Source organism: Crassostrea angulata, chromosome 6, assembly GCF_025612915.1.
Source record: "Crassostrea angulata isolate pt1a10 chromosome 6, ASM2561291v2, whole genome shotgun sequence".
In the NCBI taxonomy this organism is placed as follows: Eukaryota; Metazoa; Mollusca; class Bivalvia; order Ostreida; family Ostreidae; genus Magallana; species Magallana angulata.
Window position 1 is genome coordinate 17,266,006 of NC_069116.1, and position 16,412 is coordinate 17,282,417.

General features: G+C 31.5%; 1 protein-coding gene across 1 annotated transcript; it reads right to left on the reverse strand.

Moving 5' to 3' along the window:
* Positions 1 to 492: 492 nt before the first annotated feature.
* Positions 493 to 16,057, reverse strand: LOC128188354 (uncharacterized). Its single transcript, XM_052859343.1, has 13 exons — positions 15,997 to 16,057; positions 13,353 to 13,438; positions 12,753 to 12,899; positions 12,525 to 12,615; positions 11,878 to 12,024; positions 10,860 to 11,015; positions 10,145 to 10,267; positions 9,688 to 9,853; positions 9,300 to 9,406; positions 8,966 to 9,050; positions 8,689 to 8,873; positions 8,363 to 8,512; positions 493 to 4,363 (listed from the first exon to the last, which is right to left on the reverse strand). The coding sequence occupies exons 3-13, from the start codon at positions 12,801 to 12,803 to the stop codon at positions 4,185 to 4,187; spliced, it is 1,440 nt and encodes a 479-aa protein (XP_052715303.1). The 5' UTR covers positions 12,804 to 12,899; positions 13,353 to 13,438; positions 15,997 to 16,057; the 3' UTR covers positions 493 to 4,184.
* Between the last annotated feature and the right edge of the window lie 355 nt (positions 16,058 to 16,412).

Here is a 16,412-nt window from a genome sequence, read left to right on the forward strand (position 1 = left end):
TGATGCATTTTGGTTTGGTTTTTTTGTTTGCCCAAAAGGGAATTATTTTTATTTACTTTGAATATATCTAACTTTGAAAGGAGACAGATTCTGTTGGTGTAAATAGGAGAAAGTCCATAACTTTTGAAGATAAATGGTTTGTATGGAAAATTATTTGATACTGTAATTACAAAAAAATCGGACCAAGCAGCTTTAAATAAAGGTACATAACTCCCTGCAAAAACGCATTAGAACTTTCTGCAAATATTTCATCTTTAACAACATTTTAAGTTCAGAAGGGCCAAAATGCCCAGAAAAAAATTAAGGAAGCAGAATTTCATGGTATTAAACATCACACTTTGTAAACCTGTTAAATACGGTATATGTATTTATTCTGCAATGTCGCCACCTTCATGAGTCACTATAGAAAGCATTTTATTGTTTAAATATTAGCAAATCAGGTGGTTCTTCAAAAACTGATGACATTTATCAATATAAAAACAACAAACTCTAGTAAGTGCTTTGTATTCTTTATAAACAAATTAATTTTTATGTAATTCAAAAAGCTCTACAGTTATTCAAACAAAAATATGGATTGAAACATTCAACTTGGTTGATGCATATACAATTTGTAACAAACATACAGCTGTGTACCAGAAATACGTATACTACAAGTAAAAGACATATATAAAATACTGCAAATCAAAACATAATCTAGAAAGCATTTGACACGTCGTCTGTAGAATAGACTCTAAGTAACACCCTTCTTCTCTTTGTATTATATTTGTATCACATTGTTAGTTGCACTAACTGACGTCAAAACTCATAAACATAACAAATATCATGAAATCTACAAATATATATCATGTATACAGTGAGCAAATACACAGGAGATGAAGATTGAGTAGAAAAGAATGAGAGGGAAAATGATAATACATGTAATATGCATCAAATAATTTACCCTTACATTTAATACAGAAAACAACCCATTTTTATAAATGGTTTTTAAAGAATTTTTTTTTTTTTTTTAAATAAACTGATAGCTTCTTACACTATAAGAATCTGTATATTAAGCATATCCTTTTTTTTTTTTAATTTAATTTCATTAGCTGTGCTTTATCTATAATTTCTCCATACAAGGATATATATTTCATTTATTTAAATCAGTGAATCAAAATTTCAATAATGCCATTTTTGATATGTAATTGCCACAAATACAGCCAGACATGTATGTAAAGTGCAAAAAATGCGGATTATTTTTTTGCACTTTACTACACGTATTTCATATACATATAATAACCTTGGGTTTCAGCTGGCGTTGTGTAGGGTTAAGTTATGCTTTTCATGTGTGCCCAATTCAAAAACTCATCAAAAAAGTAATTACACATACCATATTTGAAAATGCAAATGAAATTCAAATAAAATACCGGTACGTGTATATAATATGTACTTTGTTCTTGAAAAGGATATGAAATGATGTTCTCAGCTGCAACAAAGTGTGTAGTATATACTAAATCATGATCAAATTTCACATTTATCATTAGATAAAATTTCATCAAAATTTAAATTCTTTCATTGCATAAATATTAAATCTTTTGGTAAAAATTGATAGACCCAAAGTGCCTGAAAAAAAATGTATTCAAAAATTTCCATCAAAACTGCTAATGAGTTCATTAGATTAATATAACAATTCGAAGTGAATCTTACATGATGAACTTGTACATGAACATTTTAAAGTAAACAGAAACTCAATGTTTATAATCTTCCATAAACTTCATGTACTTACAAATATCAACCGAAAACTGACCATACAAATACATCAACAATGCACTGCATTGTATTGGGGGGGGGGGGGGGGTTGAAAATATTCAACAGACATGTATATTTTGCTCTTTTCTCACCATTTTTTCAATTATACTATAGCCCTAATTTTTTCATTTTATACACTCTTCCCCTGAAAAAAATCATAAACAGAAACAATTTTCATACATTTACAGTATGAACATGTATGTTTTTCATATGGCAAATTTCTCTTTATAAATCTTTGCTTGAATTCTATGAAAAATCATAAATCTTTACTTAAATTCTGTGAAAAAATGATTTAACATGTGTATGCAAGATGTGTTTTAAGGACACATGGGACGTTCCTCAATTTTATATAATTTTCCTTGATATATAATTCCTTATTTATTAACATTTAATCCTGTTAATTAAAATTCAGAGTACATTATCACGCTCTTTGCAGAGCTAGAATATTTAGAATTTTCCTTAAAATAGCATGCAAAATGGATTTGAATCCCTATAAATAAAGCCATATTATATATTTCAATTGAACTCCTTATATCTAAATAAAAAAAGTATCATATAGCATAAAACAATAATTATGGGATTACTTAGTGGACATCTTCACGATGTGGAGATAGGAGAAATAGAAAAAATGGAAGATAGGTCGCGTCTGACCTTAATTTCTGGTTTTTAATATGGCACATTTTTCTTTATAAATCTTTGCTTGATTCTATGGAAGATCATAAATCTTCTCTTGAATTCTGTGAAAAAATGATTTAACATGTGTATGCAAGATGTAAATCAAAATCTGTGAAATAACTCGATGAATTGGATAACGAAATGATGAGTTTATAACTGTACATCTGCTCTATGGATTTATACAATGAACTAGTTTGATAGGCACATGGTATTTCCCTGATCATTAGAAACACAGAAAATGGCCTACTAAAATTTCTGATATTATGGTCTTTCAAATTACAGAAATGAATATGATTTGTCATAGGGATGTAGAAAACAGTGAAATCATGAAACAAAAGACAGAGATTCTTAGAAAAAATGGTGAGAAACAAGTATTAAATGGTTATAGCTAAAATTCTACAGTCCTGATAAAACCAACACAAAGCATCAAAACATTCTACATTGCAGGTGAGAACAGGTATGTGTATATATAATGATAAAACAAAGAATAAAACATTAGGACAGACACTTCTACTATTGTACCATAAGAATACACTTAAATATACAACCCTTTTTAATTGGTTTCAACATTCACCCAACTTGACAATGCCAAATTCAATGGTAGTACCATTAGCACTAATTTATGCATAAATCTATCAGCAATAATTTATTCATATCATGGTTCTTTACAATTTCAGAATTCTATACAATTGTAATTTTGAGATTGCATTGCAAAGACACATGTAATGCGTGTACGACAATATGCATCTCTGGAGTTGTATAAGTTAATTTACAACAATTTGTATCGCATTGTATTACAACAACAACAACAACACAATGTTATATTTCAACAGACCTGGTTAATTTACAACAGAAAACAAAACTTGAAATAACCATGAGCAAACCCAGCAGTACTACATAATGTCAATCTGGGACAGAGGAGCTGCAATGGAGGAAGTTATTTTCAAAAAGAACTATTTGGATGATGTATCTACAGTGAAACATGCTTATAACAAAGTACCAGCGATGGGCAATTTCACTTCGTGATAAATGTAATTCAATATATCCATCAAGTTAACAACATGTAATAAATTCACGGGGAATGAAAATCACTTCGCTGTGAGCATCAATTCATTACAAGCGTCCTTGCTATAACTGTGTTTTCCTGTATTTAGTTCAGGCATCACAATGAGTTGAAATTTACTCTAGTTCTAAATAATAATTGCACTGATTTTAAAGACACAGCTCAGAGTAACCCAAATTGGACATATATTGTGACTTTGAATGAACCAATGGCTGACAATGAAATATTTCGGCCTATGTTTGATTGCTGATTGACACAAACTTCTCAGACACTGGTCTTGTTTAGAATAGTAGTACTGAGGATTGAGATGTTTAATGATAAGAGAGTATCTTTGAAATCCAGTTCATCCATGTTTTTGGATGATTACAAGATTTTTTATTACTTATTTTCTGTCATTAAAACAATAAAGTAATGTAGAAAAAAACCAATTCTTACCCTAAAATATACATGTATGAACATGTATTTCTAAAATTCATTATAGTCTAGTTAAAAAAATACATATAAAACTTTGCACCAGGTTTGTGAAGATTTAACATAAAAAAAATCTTCATGTCATAAGTACACACATATTCATTCAATTAAATAAAAAGAAAACATTTGCATTTTAAAACTTAAAACTTTAAATCCTTATTAAAGGACAAGCAATGTTCATGGAGCACTAGGATTGTTGTTTGGATGCCTGTAAACTATCTAGGTGTGCTGATTCCTTCCCCTTCTCCTGAGTGTCCTCCTCATTTTCTGTGGCAGTGCGTCCAATCCTCACATCAATTTCATCATGCCCACTGCCAATTTCATCAGTTATGTACTGACCATCTGATGGAATGGTCCCTTTTACATCTGAAAGTTATTAAGCAGAAAAAAAAACCATTTTAAAAGATGATCCACTATTCATTGTTCCTCAAATATCTTAATGAATTGTAAACTTTAATATATTTTTTTATTAGGGATGGCAATATTTGCTAAATTGCCAATTGTTTAATGTAATTTGTTCCAACCAATTAACTGCTAACTCATATCAAAGTCCCAACTCGTATCAAAGTACACAAATTTATGTGTGACCGAAAATAAAATAAGACAATTTGAAAATAAAAGGAATAGTTTTTAAATAAATATTGGTACATGTAATCTCACTTTTTGAGATTTCAATCATGTGTAATACTGAAATGGGTCTTTCTTCTCTTTTTTTACATGTTGTTTTTACATTCAATGATAAATATAATTTCCAAGCATAAAATTTTGTTAATGTATCTCCTTTAATACACAGGGTGTAATACTCAGTTAATTATACACTGTACCCCCAGTACATTGTACAAAATTTTCAGAAATGATTTTTCTTTCAATTTGTTAGTGTAATTAAGACATTAGAGGGAAACAGATCAGAGAGTTCGGAGGTGGGATGAAAGTAAAAATTAATGTGTAATTTTGAAGTCTTGATTAACAGCAATTTGGAGAGTAATTAGAAGAAATTTCAGTGTTGTTGTAAAACATTCAACTGACTTCTTAAAATGCATGTTCATGCTCTGATTTACAGTACAGTTTTATTAAAACTTTTTTCTTATAATATAAACAAATTTTGCTTTACCATTTCCTGAGCCTGAAACCAATAACCTAGATTACAACATGATAATCTTTTTTAATTCAACTTTTACACACATTTACTTCAGTTTTGCAATTTTGATTATTTGAGGCTATTTCAAAACATAGGTAATCATAGATTACTAAGCTCACCGAGACGGAGCATCACCCTTATGAGACATCACCTTCATAAGACCACCTTTATCATTTTATATGAAAATCATACTTTATGATCTTGGATATTCATGGATTCTGTTTTGACAAAATATCGTATATCATCTGATAAATTTTTTTATGATAATCATATGTTCATATGTTAATCAATACAATGATATAAAATTAAATATTGCATCATGTCATATTTCTAATATAATATATATCATATAATAAATAAAATACCGTAATAAACAATAATGAGATTTGATATTGTAACGTATGATATGACTTTGTATTGTGTTATACCTTATTGTATTTGATCACATAATACAATATCATAAAACATAATACAATATAGTATCATATTACAATATCATATTACATAATACATCATAACACTGAAACATGATATTATATTGTATGATATAGAATGATATTGTATTGAATGACACTGAAACATATTTGATACATTATATGATATTATATCATATAATACAATATAATTTGATTCCAACATTGTATCTTATCAAATGATACAATATTATGTGATATGGTAAAATATTATAAAATACATTATTATATTATACATATTAAATTGCATCATATGACACAATGAAATATATTACAATATCATATAATACAATATCATGTGATATGATAATATATCATATAAACCAATATCATATCATACAATATCGTATGATACAATATTATATAATATTACAATATCATATAATACAATTTCATGTGATATAATTCTATATTACTGAAACCAATATCATATTATACAATATTGTATGATACAATATTATAGAATATACAACATTGTATCATTGGATACAATATAATATTTTGCAATATCTTATGTAATTGTATCATGTGATAAAATAATAAATTAAAAATACAATATAATATTATACAATATTGTATCATAATATACAATACTATACATAACAATATCATGATACATAATCATATCATAAAATATCAAAAAAATTGATACAATATCATATCGTATCGTATAACTTTTTATAATATAACATATGATATCATATTGTATCATATCAAACAATATTGTTTCATATCATACAATACTTTATCATAGGAATCATGTTATATCATTTATCAACAAACACAACTATCTATCGAGCTGGTTTGAGTGAGGTAGGAGATTTCTTTAGCATCCTTGATAATGGAGATCAGGCTCTGCTTCTGAAGCAACCTCTGCATTTAATTTATAATAAAGTTAAATCAACTATGCAAGCACTCATCTATAAAACATGTGACCTGTTCCAAAAAACTAAACCTCATCCAGCATCCGAAACCTATGGCTCAGATTCAGCATTCAAGCTTGTCAGGTGCATCAGTATCATAAGACGCATCATCCATGCAATTTTGGTGAAGTTTGGACCAGTAATAACTAAGATATCATCATCAGAGGGCACTAGCAATTAAAACCTTAACTTCCTCCAGCATCCGCAACCTATGGCTCAGATTCAACATCCATGCCTGTCAGGTGCATCTGTATCATAAGACACACCATCCATTCAAGTTTGGTGAAGTTAGGACCAGTAATAACTAAGATTTATTTTTTAGCATCCTTGATAATGGAGATCAAGCTCTGCATCTGAAGCTACCTCTGCGATTCATTCATATTACAGTTAAATCAACTATGCAAGTTTGAAATAGTATTATCATCTATTAAACATGTGACCTGTTCCTAAAAACTTAACTTTATCCAGCATCCGAAACCAGACTATGCATTCAAGCCTGTCAAGTGCATCAGTATCATAAGACACACCATCCATGGAAGTCTGGTGAAGTAAGGACAAGTAATAACTAAGATATCATCATCAGAGGGCACCTGTTTCAAAAACTTTATCTAACCAGCTCTTAAAACCTTAACCTCCTCCAGCATCCGAAACCTATTGCTCAGATTCAGCATTCAAGCTTGTCAGGTGCATCAGTATCATAAGACGCACCATCCATACAAGTTTGGTGAAGTTAGGACCAGTAGTAACTAAGATATAATCATCAGAGGGCACCTGCAACAAAAACTTAACCAGCTCTAAAAACCTTAACCTCTTCCAGCATCCGAAACCTATTGCTCAGATTCAGCATTCAAGCTTGTCAGGTGCATCAGTATCATAAGACGCACCATTCATACAAGTTTGGTGAAGTTAGGACCAGTAGTAACTAAGATTAATCATCAGAGGGCACCTGCAACAAAAACTTTAACCAGCTCTAAAAACCTTAACCTCTTCCAGCATCCGAAACCTATTGCTCAGATTCAGCATTCAAGCTTGTCAGGTGCATCAGTATCATAAGACGCATCATCCATACAAGTTTGGTGAAGTTAGAACCAGTAGTAACCTAGATATTGCTATCAATGGGCACCCGCAACAAAAACTTTAACCTGCTCCAAAAACCTTAACCTCCTCCAGCATCTGAAACCTATAGCTCAGATTCAGCACTCAAGCCTGTCTGGTGCATCAGTATCATAAGGCACACCATCCATGCAAGTTTGGTGAAGTACAGACCAGCAGTAACTAAGATACTGCTATCAAAGGGCACCTGCAACAAAAACTTTAACCTGGTCCAACAACCTTAACCTCCTCCAGCATCTGAAATTTAGGACCCAGATTCAGCATCCAAGTCTTTCAAGTCCATAAGTAGGTCCAGATGCATCATCCATGCAAGTTTGGTGAAGATAGGACAAGTAATAGCTTAGATACAGGACCTGCAACAAAAACTTTAACCAGGTCCGGACGCCGACGCCGACGCCACCGCCGACGCCGAGGGTATAGCATAAGCTCTCCTTGACTTCGTCTCGGTGAGCTAAAAACCTTACTACATACAGATAAATGTCACCTATTATGATACATGTATACCATTTTGTCTGCAAGAGCAAAGAATTACATGTACATGTATTAACTAACCATTCAAAATCAAAACTCTGATGTTTTGTAATACCTTCTTAAAAATATAATATGTGTAATCCTAAATTCATAATGGCAGTTTGTTTGCTTTGTTTAAAGATAAACTAGGACAAACAAATTGCATGTGACAATCAAGATCTCAGAATGCGTGGTTATATTGCTGTACCTAGGTTTATTTCCTGTTGGATGGGTTCTGACACTGCCATGGATGACACAGTGCTGGGTCTATCCAGGGTGGAGGTGGTGAGAGAGGGCGACTCATCAAGCTCTGATATCGGGGAACTATTGGTTATCAAAGCAGAGTGGCTGGATGCATCTACAGAGATACATGTACATTACAATGTGACCCTCATTACAGAAAATTTGCTTCAAAACATCACTTTTTTAAAATGATTCAGTAAACATAAAATACCCACATGAATTTGTGCTATAAACAAAATGTTTTATTTCAATTTTACTTAATTCAAGTTTTCAACTTTTGCTCGTTCTCACCAGGATCATGGCTGATTGTCCTCATTAAAGGATGGAAATCATCACTTCCGTCCGTGACTTGCACAGGAGTGGAGACAGAAACATGTGAAGTCTGCGAAATCTGGGAGTCCAGGCTAGGGTGGTGGGGCTCGTACCCGCTATCAACCATAGATATTCGCATCAGTGGTTCACGAATGTTGGTAGTGCTGAAAAAAATCCATTTAAAAAAATTATTTAACACTTGCGTCATATATAATACTCATTTTGTAGTTGACAAGTTATAGTGAAAATGACTCACTCTGTTTGAACCATTTCAGGAATGTCCATTGGATCTAAATGGTTCAAGTCTCCATTAACCCTTTCTGGTTCTTCTGCCTCTCTCTCTACAAGCAAGGCAACAAAGAACCAAATCATACAGTAAGCTTATATCTTAAAATTGTTTTAAAAAAGAAAACAAAAATAAATACTGATTATCTATCTTATATCTTAAATTGAGTCAAACTTCCTCCATTTTAAACCCCAAGATATCAATTTTGTGTTTAACCCCATTTCTTTTTCAAATAAAGGGCACCCTCTACAGTCAAATGCCTTATCAAAGACAACAATTCTAAAACACATGGCAAATCACAAACCTCTGCAAATCTTCTTCATAATTCTGCGTCTTCCAGATTTACATTTGTACAACAGTATTGCCACAATTAGGACCAAAACGAGTAACACCCCAATAACTGCAAACACTCTGAAATACATATTGATAGAACAACTCAATATAGACATGTCAATCAGAATTAAATATTTAACCGACATTGAATAAATGTCCATGTACATAAACAAGTTTGATGAGTTATATCATTTCAACAACAACTGAACAGAGATAAAACATGACACATATACAATGTCAGTGGCACAGGTACAGTGTATCTGACACAGGTACAGTGTCTGACAAAGGTATAGTGTCTGTGACACAATTACAATGTCAATGACACAGGTATAGTATCTATGACACAGTCAACAACTTACATGATGAGAGTTTGCCCTCCCCCCTCCTCTGTCTCCTCCTGGTGCTTCGCCCCTGGGTTCCCTGGTTCTACCATCGGTGGTGTTGTACGTGGTGAGCGGTCAAGAATGGAACTGTATTTGGTGGATTTGGTGGTCGTATCTACATCTGAGTTAGGTTTGGTGGTCACTGGAAAAAAGTTAGGATGCCTCTTGAAAGGACATCTGTATTTTGTTGGTGGATATAGTCACTCAACCAAAACTTCATTAAAAAGAATTGCATAAGTTTACATGAATTTTAAAAGTAGATAGATATTTGGTTAATAAAACAAAATATTTTCTGCCCTCAGCAATTATGATTTCTTGAAGAGAACAGCATTATCCACAAATCTTAAGTGTTATTGTTTGGCCATACACATAAAATATTCCACCCATTCTATGCTGAAGGGGTTTTCACAACACAAAGTCATTTTTTCTGTACCTTTTGCTGTGGGTGTATTGTGAATTGGAGACTGAGTTGAAGGGGGTATTGTTGGAATGATTCTCTCACACTGGTCACAGCCACTGTAAGGCTTCCTATAGCCCTCCATACACTTAACACACTCTGGAAGAAAACCAAAACATAAGCCTGTGTATGAATATAAAACAAAATACTAATTGCTTTCTTATAGTGTGCAGCATCTTTGGACAATCATTGACAATTTTCAAAAATTTCACAAGACCAGAAAACAAAATTACCAATTACAGTAAATTACGGCAAATGAGACTTAATATATATATACAAATTATTCTGGCCAATTTGAACAAGAGAAAAGATGTCAATGTGACAGCAGCCAGGTTTTCTTCTTGTAAACAGTATCCATAATCCATTTGTCAACCCTGAATTGATAAACACTACCTATCCAGAGAAATGGGGCTCATTATAATTATGCAATATTTTGCCAAAAAATAACTAATTGAACAGCTGGTATTTTTTTCATTGATTATTAAAAATCAAAATCAAAGTAAAATGCACATCTCTGATATATGTACAATTGATCTGCAAATCAATTTCTTGAAAACTGTTATAGGAGTTATCTGTACAAAGAAGGTACCCCTTTGGCCTCTGCCCGCCTGCCGCCATAATCACCATTTTAATAACCAGATATTTCCTATGGAAGACCCAGTTAAAAAACTCAACAAATAAGGGGGCTTACCTCCCTTGTAATTCATCTCTTCATCGATACCACAAGGTTTGAAGTTTCTTTCACATATACATGGGTTTCCATAGAAACACTTGCTGTGATTACAAGCACAGCTTCTCTGCATAGCACAGCTATGAGAGTAAGTCCCATTTTCCACTGGAATAGTATCTACAAAACAAAAATTTAAAGAATGCTCACTTTTTGAATTGATTAAGGTCCTGACAACTATGCACAAGCAGCTTGTTGCTAACTCATGACAAGTTTAATACTCAGTCAAAGAAGTCAATCTCAATATTTGAGTGAAGCATTGATTCAAAATACATGTAAATTTAATGCTTTTATGTCTACAATGTCTATTTCCTACCAGCTACAAGAGCTTTCTTTTCTCTGAAACTTTGCATTAAGGTATATCCGATTCATAAAAGCTCCAGATTCAATGAATCTGGATGCATAACAAATTTTTATGTGCTTAATACTCAGTATACTTGGACATAATTTTCATGTTTAAATATCAGTATGTAAGAGTGGAATGTGTGCTAATATATGACCTTTTCCAGTTCTTGAAGATTACCCTCCTTTGTTTTTAATCCACAAAAATCAATTCCAAAAAAACCAATCAGGTATAAAATTTGTTTCCAATAGTTTTTTTTCTATTTCTAAGATATATCTTTCTACCAAAGCATTTATTGATGTTCTTAGTATTTACTTTTTCATTTTAAAAATTTGCTTGTCCCCATAGACCTTAATGCAAATTTCATTAATTAATTACTGCTTATGTAATAACATATTAGAAACTTCCTCTTAGTAAATCCTTTTCTGCTCTAAAATGCTTCAAATTAATATCAGAGTATTTAATATATGATGGATATTCAAGGTTAGAAAATTTGGTCTTAATATGGATCTGATACCTTAACATGCAAAAAAGTCACAGGAAAGCATTAAAAGCTGCATGATATATAAAGTATTTATCAAGATGTTTTACTTAAAAAGTACACTGACTCTGATTTATATACGGTAACTGGGTACATACCTCTTGGGTTACATTCTAAGTCTGGCTTAAAGCATTGTTTTCGGATTGGATCATCCGAGTGACTTAGGAATGGTTGAAATGTTCCAGTGGGACATAGAACACATTTCTCCTCCCCACAGGTTTTGTCACAGGGACGAATCTCAAAGCCTATGAAAACAATGTCAACTGAATAATTCATCAATTTTTCACATCAAATCATTTAGTGTGTTTTACTTAAGACTACATCATAATTCTTAATACAATGTACTTGTTTGAAAGCAGTTGGTTTGAAAACAACAAATAAGTTTCACTTTTTTTTAAAGCAATTTCAGAAAGATAAAAAAAAAATGTTGTGCAGATCATCTGTCTTATTTCTCAATATTTTACTGGGTGAAGGTGCTACAAGAAATAAAACATGTACCTGTGTTATAAGCAGTGACACAGATTGTAGTGATACTATAATATATCATCAGTAAACGCAAGAAAAGTTGCTTTAAGGGAAGTAAATTTAACTAATCTCCTTGATGATGTAAATGCTTGTCCCCAAAGTAACATTTTAGATGTGCACTTTCCTTGTAATAAACCTGATTTTTACTTCCTGTCCAGGTTCTTTACCTAAACATTTTACACCCGATATTCACACTTTTACTTTTTTCACCTGCTCTTACCTGGTTTACAGTTATAAATCTTCTGACAATAAGTGTTCACTCCTCTCTTGATATAATACTTATCTGGATAAGGACAGAACTGTGCAAAAGTCTGAAATCACAATCAGTGTTGAAATTAGTTCCAAAAGCAAAAATTAATTGTTGAGTAGACCAATACACACTTGTTTCCAAATAAGATATTTACTTTAAAATATGTATTAAATATTAAAGGGTTAAAAAATTTATTACCTTAATTCCGAGCAGAAGTAAAATTCCTATACAAAACTGTGGAATCACCATGATGATGAATGTTTGTGTGGAAGCTTCTTACATTTCAATGATAATTCCTTGGTACATCAAAATCTAGGGTCAGTTTTTTTTTTAATATCTTTTGTTCTAAAAGTAAAAACAAATTATGCACAGATGTTTTATTTCAAGTGTTCAAATGTTTTACAGAAATACTGATTACAATGTTAGAAACATTTCTTATCTTTGAAGTGCAGTCAAACGTACTACCAGTAAAAAGAATTTAAATCAGTAACAATTAATGCTTGTAAAGGCAATGCACATATGCTACATTTACCAATACAGTAAAACTTGTTTAATACGAACATGGATACTGCGAATTCACGGATATAGCGAAGTCTTCTTGGATCCCCAGCTATGTAAATTTAATGAATTTCTTATACGGTTATGTTGAATTACGGATATAACGAAGTAATTTCTTAGGTCCCAGTGACTTCGTTATAACCGAGTTTTGCTGTATACAAAGAGACAACATAAGGAGAAAGAGGGAGAAATAAAGGGAGCTTTATGCTTATGCATATACACACAAATTATTTAACTTACATTTAAGCAAGTGGAAGTCACTAGAGCATTATTGAAGCATGGTTTTTATCAAGTACCACTTTTGGAATGTCTTCATATTTCTTCATCTACAAGAAAATGCAGTATATGACACAAAATGGCAGTTTGTCCATTATTGTAATGTTCTTCACTTAGCTTTCATTCACAATATTAATTTAGTATCCTAGCTTACAATAAAGCCTGTCTAGTCAGAATTGATCACAACAAGAGAACAATGGTTTATATTTCCTGATTAAAGTAGTTACATTTAAAAGAAATCACCTAAAAGAGATCATTTGTTTTGACCTTGAATTTAATGAATCTCATCAGATATCGTCAAAAGGTCACACAACCATCCCATTACATATCATGCTAATATATTTTAATTTCAATAACAAAAAGTGATGTGTAACATTGTGTCAATGTGAATTATGGAGACAATTTGAGAGATCACAGAAGTTAATGATAATGAAATGTATAGCTTTATAATATAATAATACATAATTATGTGTATTGGACAGAACTTAAATTATACACTGAAAACTTACATTTGTAATTTTTTGGCATTAAATTTTGTAACTTCTTTAAACAGAATGTACCCTTGAAGATGTTGTTTATAAAGTAAATTACATTTCTAAAATATAACTGCATGAAGAAAACTGAAATTGGAACCATGTCAACAACTCCTAATTGTAGTGTTAAAAGAACTTAAAAAGATGAAAGGGTTCTTTGACCATAATCTTTTTGAGATTAAAACTTAGTTCCATGTCTATGTTTTTCATAGACATATAATTAATTGAAATGCCTGGATGATAGAAATCAAAAGTAAACAGTCTGAGGAAGAAAAAAAGAAAAGAAACACATTTATTAAACATGCATTCAAGGATGCATTTCACTTCACCCCTTGTTTTTTAAACCCCAGAGTGAAAAAACCAAACAAAGATTTTGTTTAAAAGAATATTTAATTATGAAGTAAACATGCCATGGGAGTACTTGTCTTGGTGAGGCCTGGTGGTTATGGCACGCCAAATTCACCAAAATGGGCTAAACATAGTTTCACAGTCGATAAACTAGGTTTATCAGCTGTTAACTATAGTTTATGGATCCTAAACTATAGTTAACAATTCGTTAACTATAGTTTACATCTGTGAAACTCTATTTCATGAATGTAAACTATAGTTTACGAATGATAATCATAGTTTATCTATCTGTAAAAAACGTTAACAATAGATTTTGCTGATAAATATAGTTTCATAGTTTATCGACTGTGAAACTATGTTTAGCTCATTTTTGTTAACTATAGTTTACAGATTGAAAACAATAGTGAACGATGTTAATCTATATTTCATGTCTGTAAACTATAGTTAACGCAATAATCTATGTTTCACATCTGTTAACTATAGTTAACACTGAAAACAATCATTTGCGATTGTTAAACATAGTCTATCTGAGAAATATAGTTTCACCATTGTGAAAATATGATTAACAACTCTAAACTATAGTTCACGAATGCAAATTGTATTATTTAGACATTAAGGCGCCAAATTCACAAAAATGTGATAAACATAGTTTTAAGTTTGTAAAGCATGGTATAAATGACAGTTAACTATAGTTTAGAACCGAAAACTAAAATTAACAATTGTAAAACATAGTTTATCTGATAAATATAGCTTCACAATCGTGAACCTAGTTTATCGACTGTGAAACTATGTTTTGCTAATTTATGTGAATTTGGCGTTCTTTAGGTTTGTAAACCATAGTTTACCATAGTACATGTAAACCATAGTACTGATCATAAAACCCTATTTATCAGATAAGCTATGTTTGTTTACAGTGTTAACTATAGTTTACAGATGTGAAATATAGATTAATGTCGGTAACTATAGTCTACGATCCGTAAACTATAAAACTATAGTTAACAGTCGATAAACCTAGTTTATTGACTGTGAAACTATGTTAAGCTCATTTTTGTGAATTTGGCGTGCCATAGGTGGTAAACATAAAATGCATTTTCTTCACATACATATTCTTCAACAACAAAAAACTTCATAAAATGATTAAAAATTTTTTTTACCCCCATATGGTAGGTAAAATAGGTGTATCATACAGGTGTTTGACCACCAAATGAGAGTAAAAACATCAAACAGTGAGCTGTGCCCAAACTAATGACAGGCATTTTAATTTCATGAAAAAATAAACATAAGAGTGATGGAAACAGGAACCTGCGATCGACTCTAATTATTTAGCAATGTAAAATGTATATTATTTATCAGATGCACATCTGAAAAGATGTAGATTTTTTGATTTATAAAAATACAATTCGTAACCATGTACAACTGTAAAACAGAAAACGATTTTTCATGCTTTTAAAATGAGGGTGAGACTGATGATAACAAGCTAACTTATTACTCGTGCTAAGTAAATATTTGAAAAGACGCGGTATATTGAAGCTATAAAATTATAAATATTAGACAACCAGACATATTTTTCAGTTTCCAGTAATCAATTGTTTTATTGTTCGTTAGGAGCATGGTTTGAACTTACATTTACGAAATGTAAAACTAGACATACAACCTTGATATCATATTTATATTATCTTACAGTAAAGATCTTGGCAATATCAAAACAATTTACGATTTAATCTTACTGTAGTTTCTGAGGAACCATCGAAAAAAAATATCCGCTATGAAACCGGAAGTGGTGAAAAAACAGTAGTTGACTACTGACGGTCGGTTCCGGAAATTTTTTATCATTTTAAAATAATTAATTTTTAAATGTTATTCAAAAATACGATATCTCTATATTTATCAGAGTTCATAGATTAATTTTCTGTGATTCAAGTCAAGATACATTTTATAGACAACAGGTACATGCACAACGTCACATGCACAAGCCAGTGCAGCTGACCACCAACGACCAACATCTCTCCCTGCTCTCATCAGCATGCTCTGCACGTCCAGCAGACTCGATTGTGTACCATAGGCTATAGTGTATACAACATTACTTTAGCCATTAGATTCAGTGTCATGCTGTCAACCAACTTCATCTGATGGCTGCTCAATA

Coding starts and splice junctions, on each gene's coding strand:
- LOC128188354 (XM_052859343.1), bottom strand. CDS start 12,803: ATGGTGATTCCACAGTTTTGTATAGGAATTTTACTTCTGCTCGGAATT. Junction 12,025..12,524: donor GATTTATAACTGTAAACCAG/GTAAGAGCAGGT, acceptor TTGTTTTCATAG/GCTTTGAGATTCGTCCCTGT. Junction 4,364..8,362: donor CCAACAGGAAATAAACCTAG/GTACAGCAATAT, acceptor AATAACTTTCAG/ATGTAAAAGGGACCATTCCA.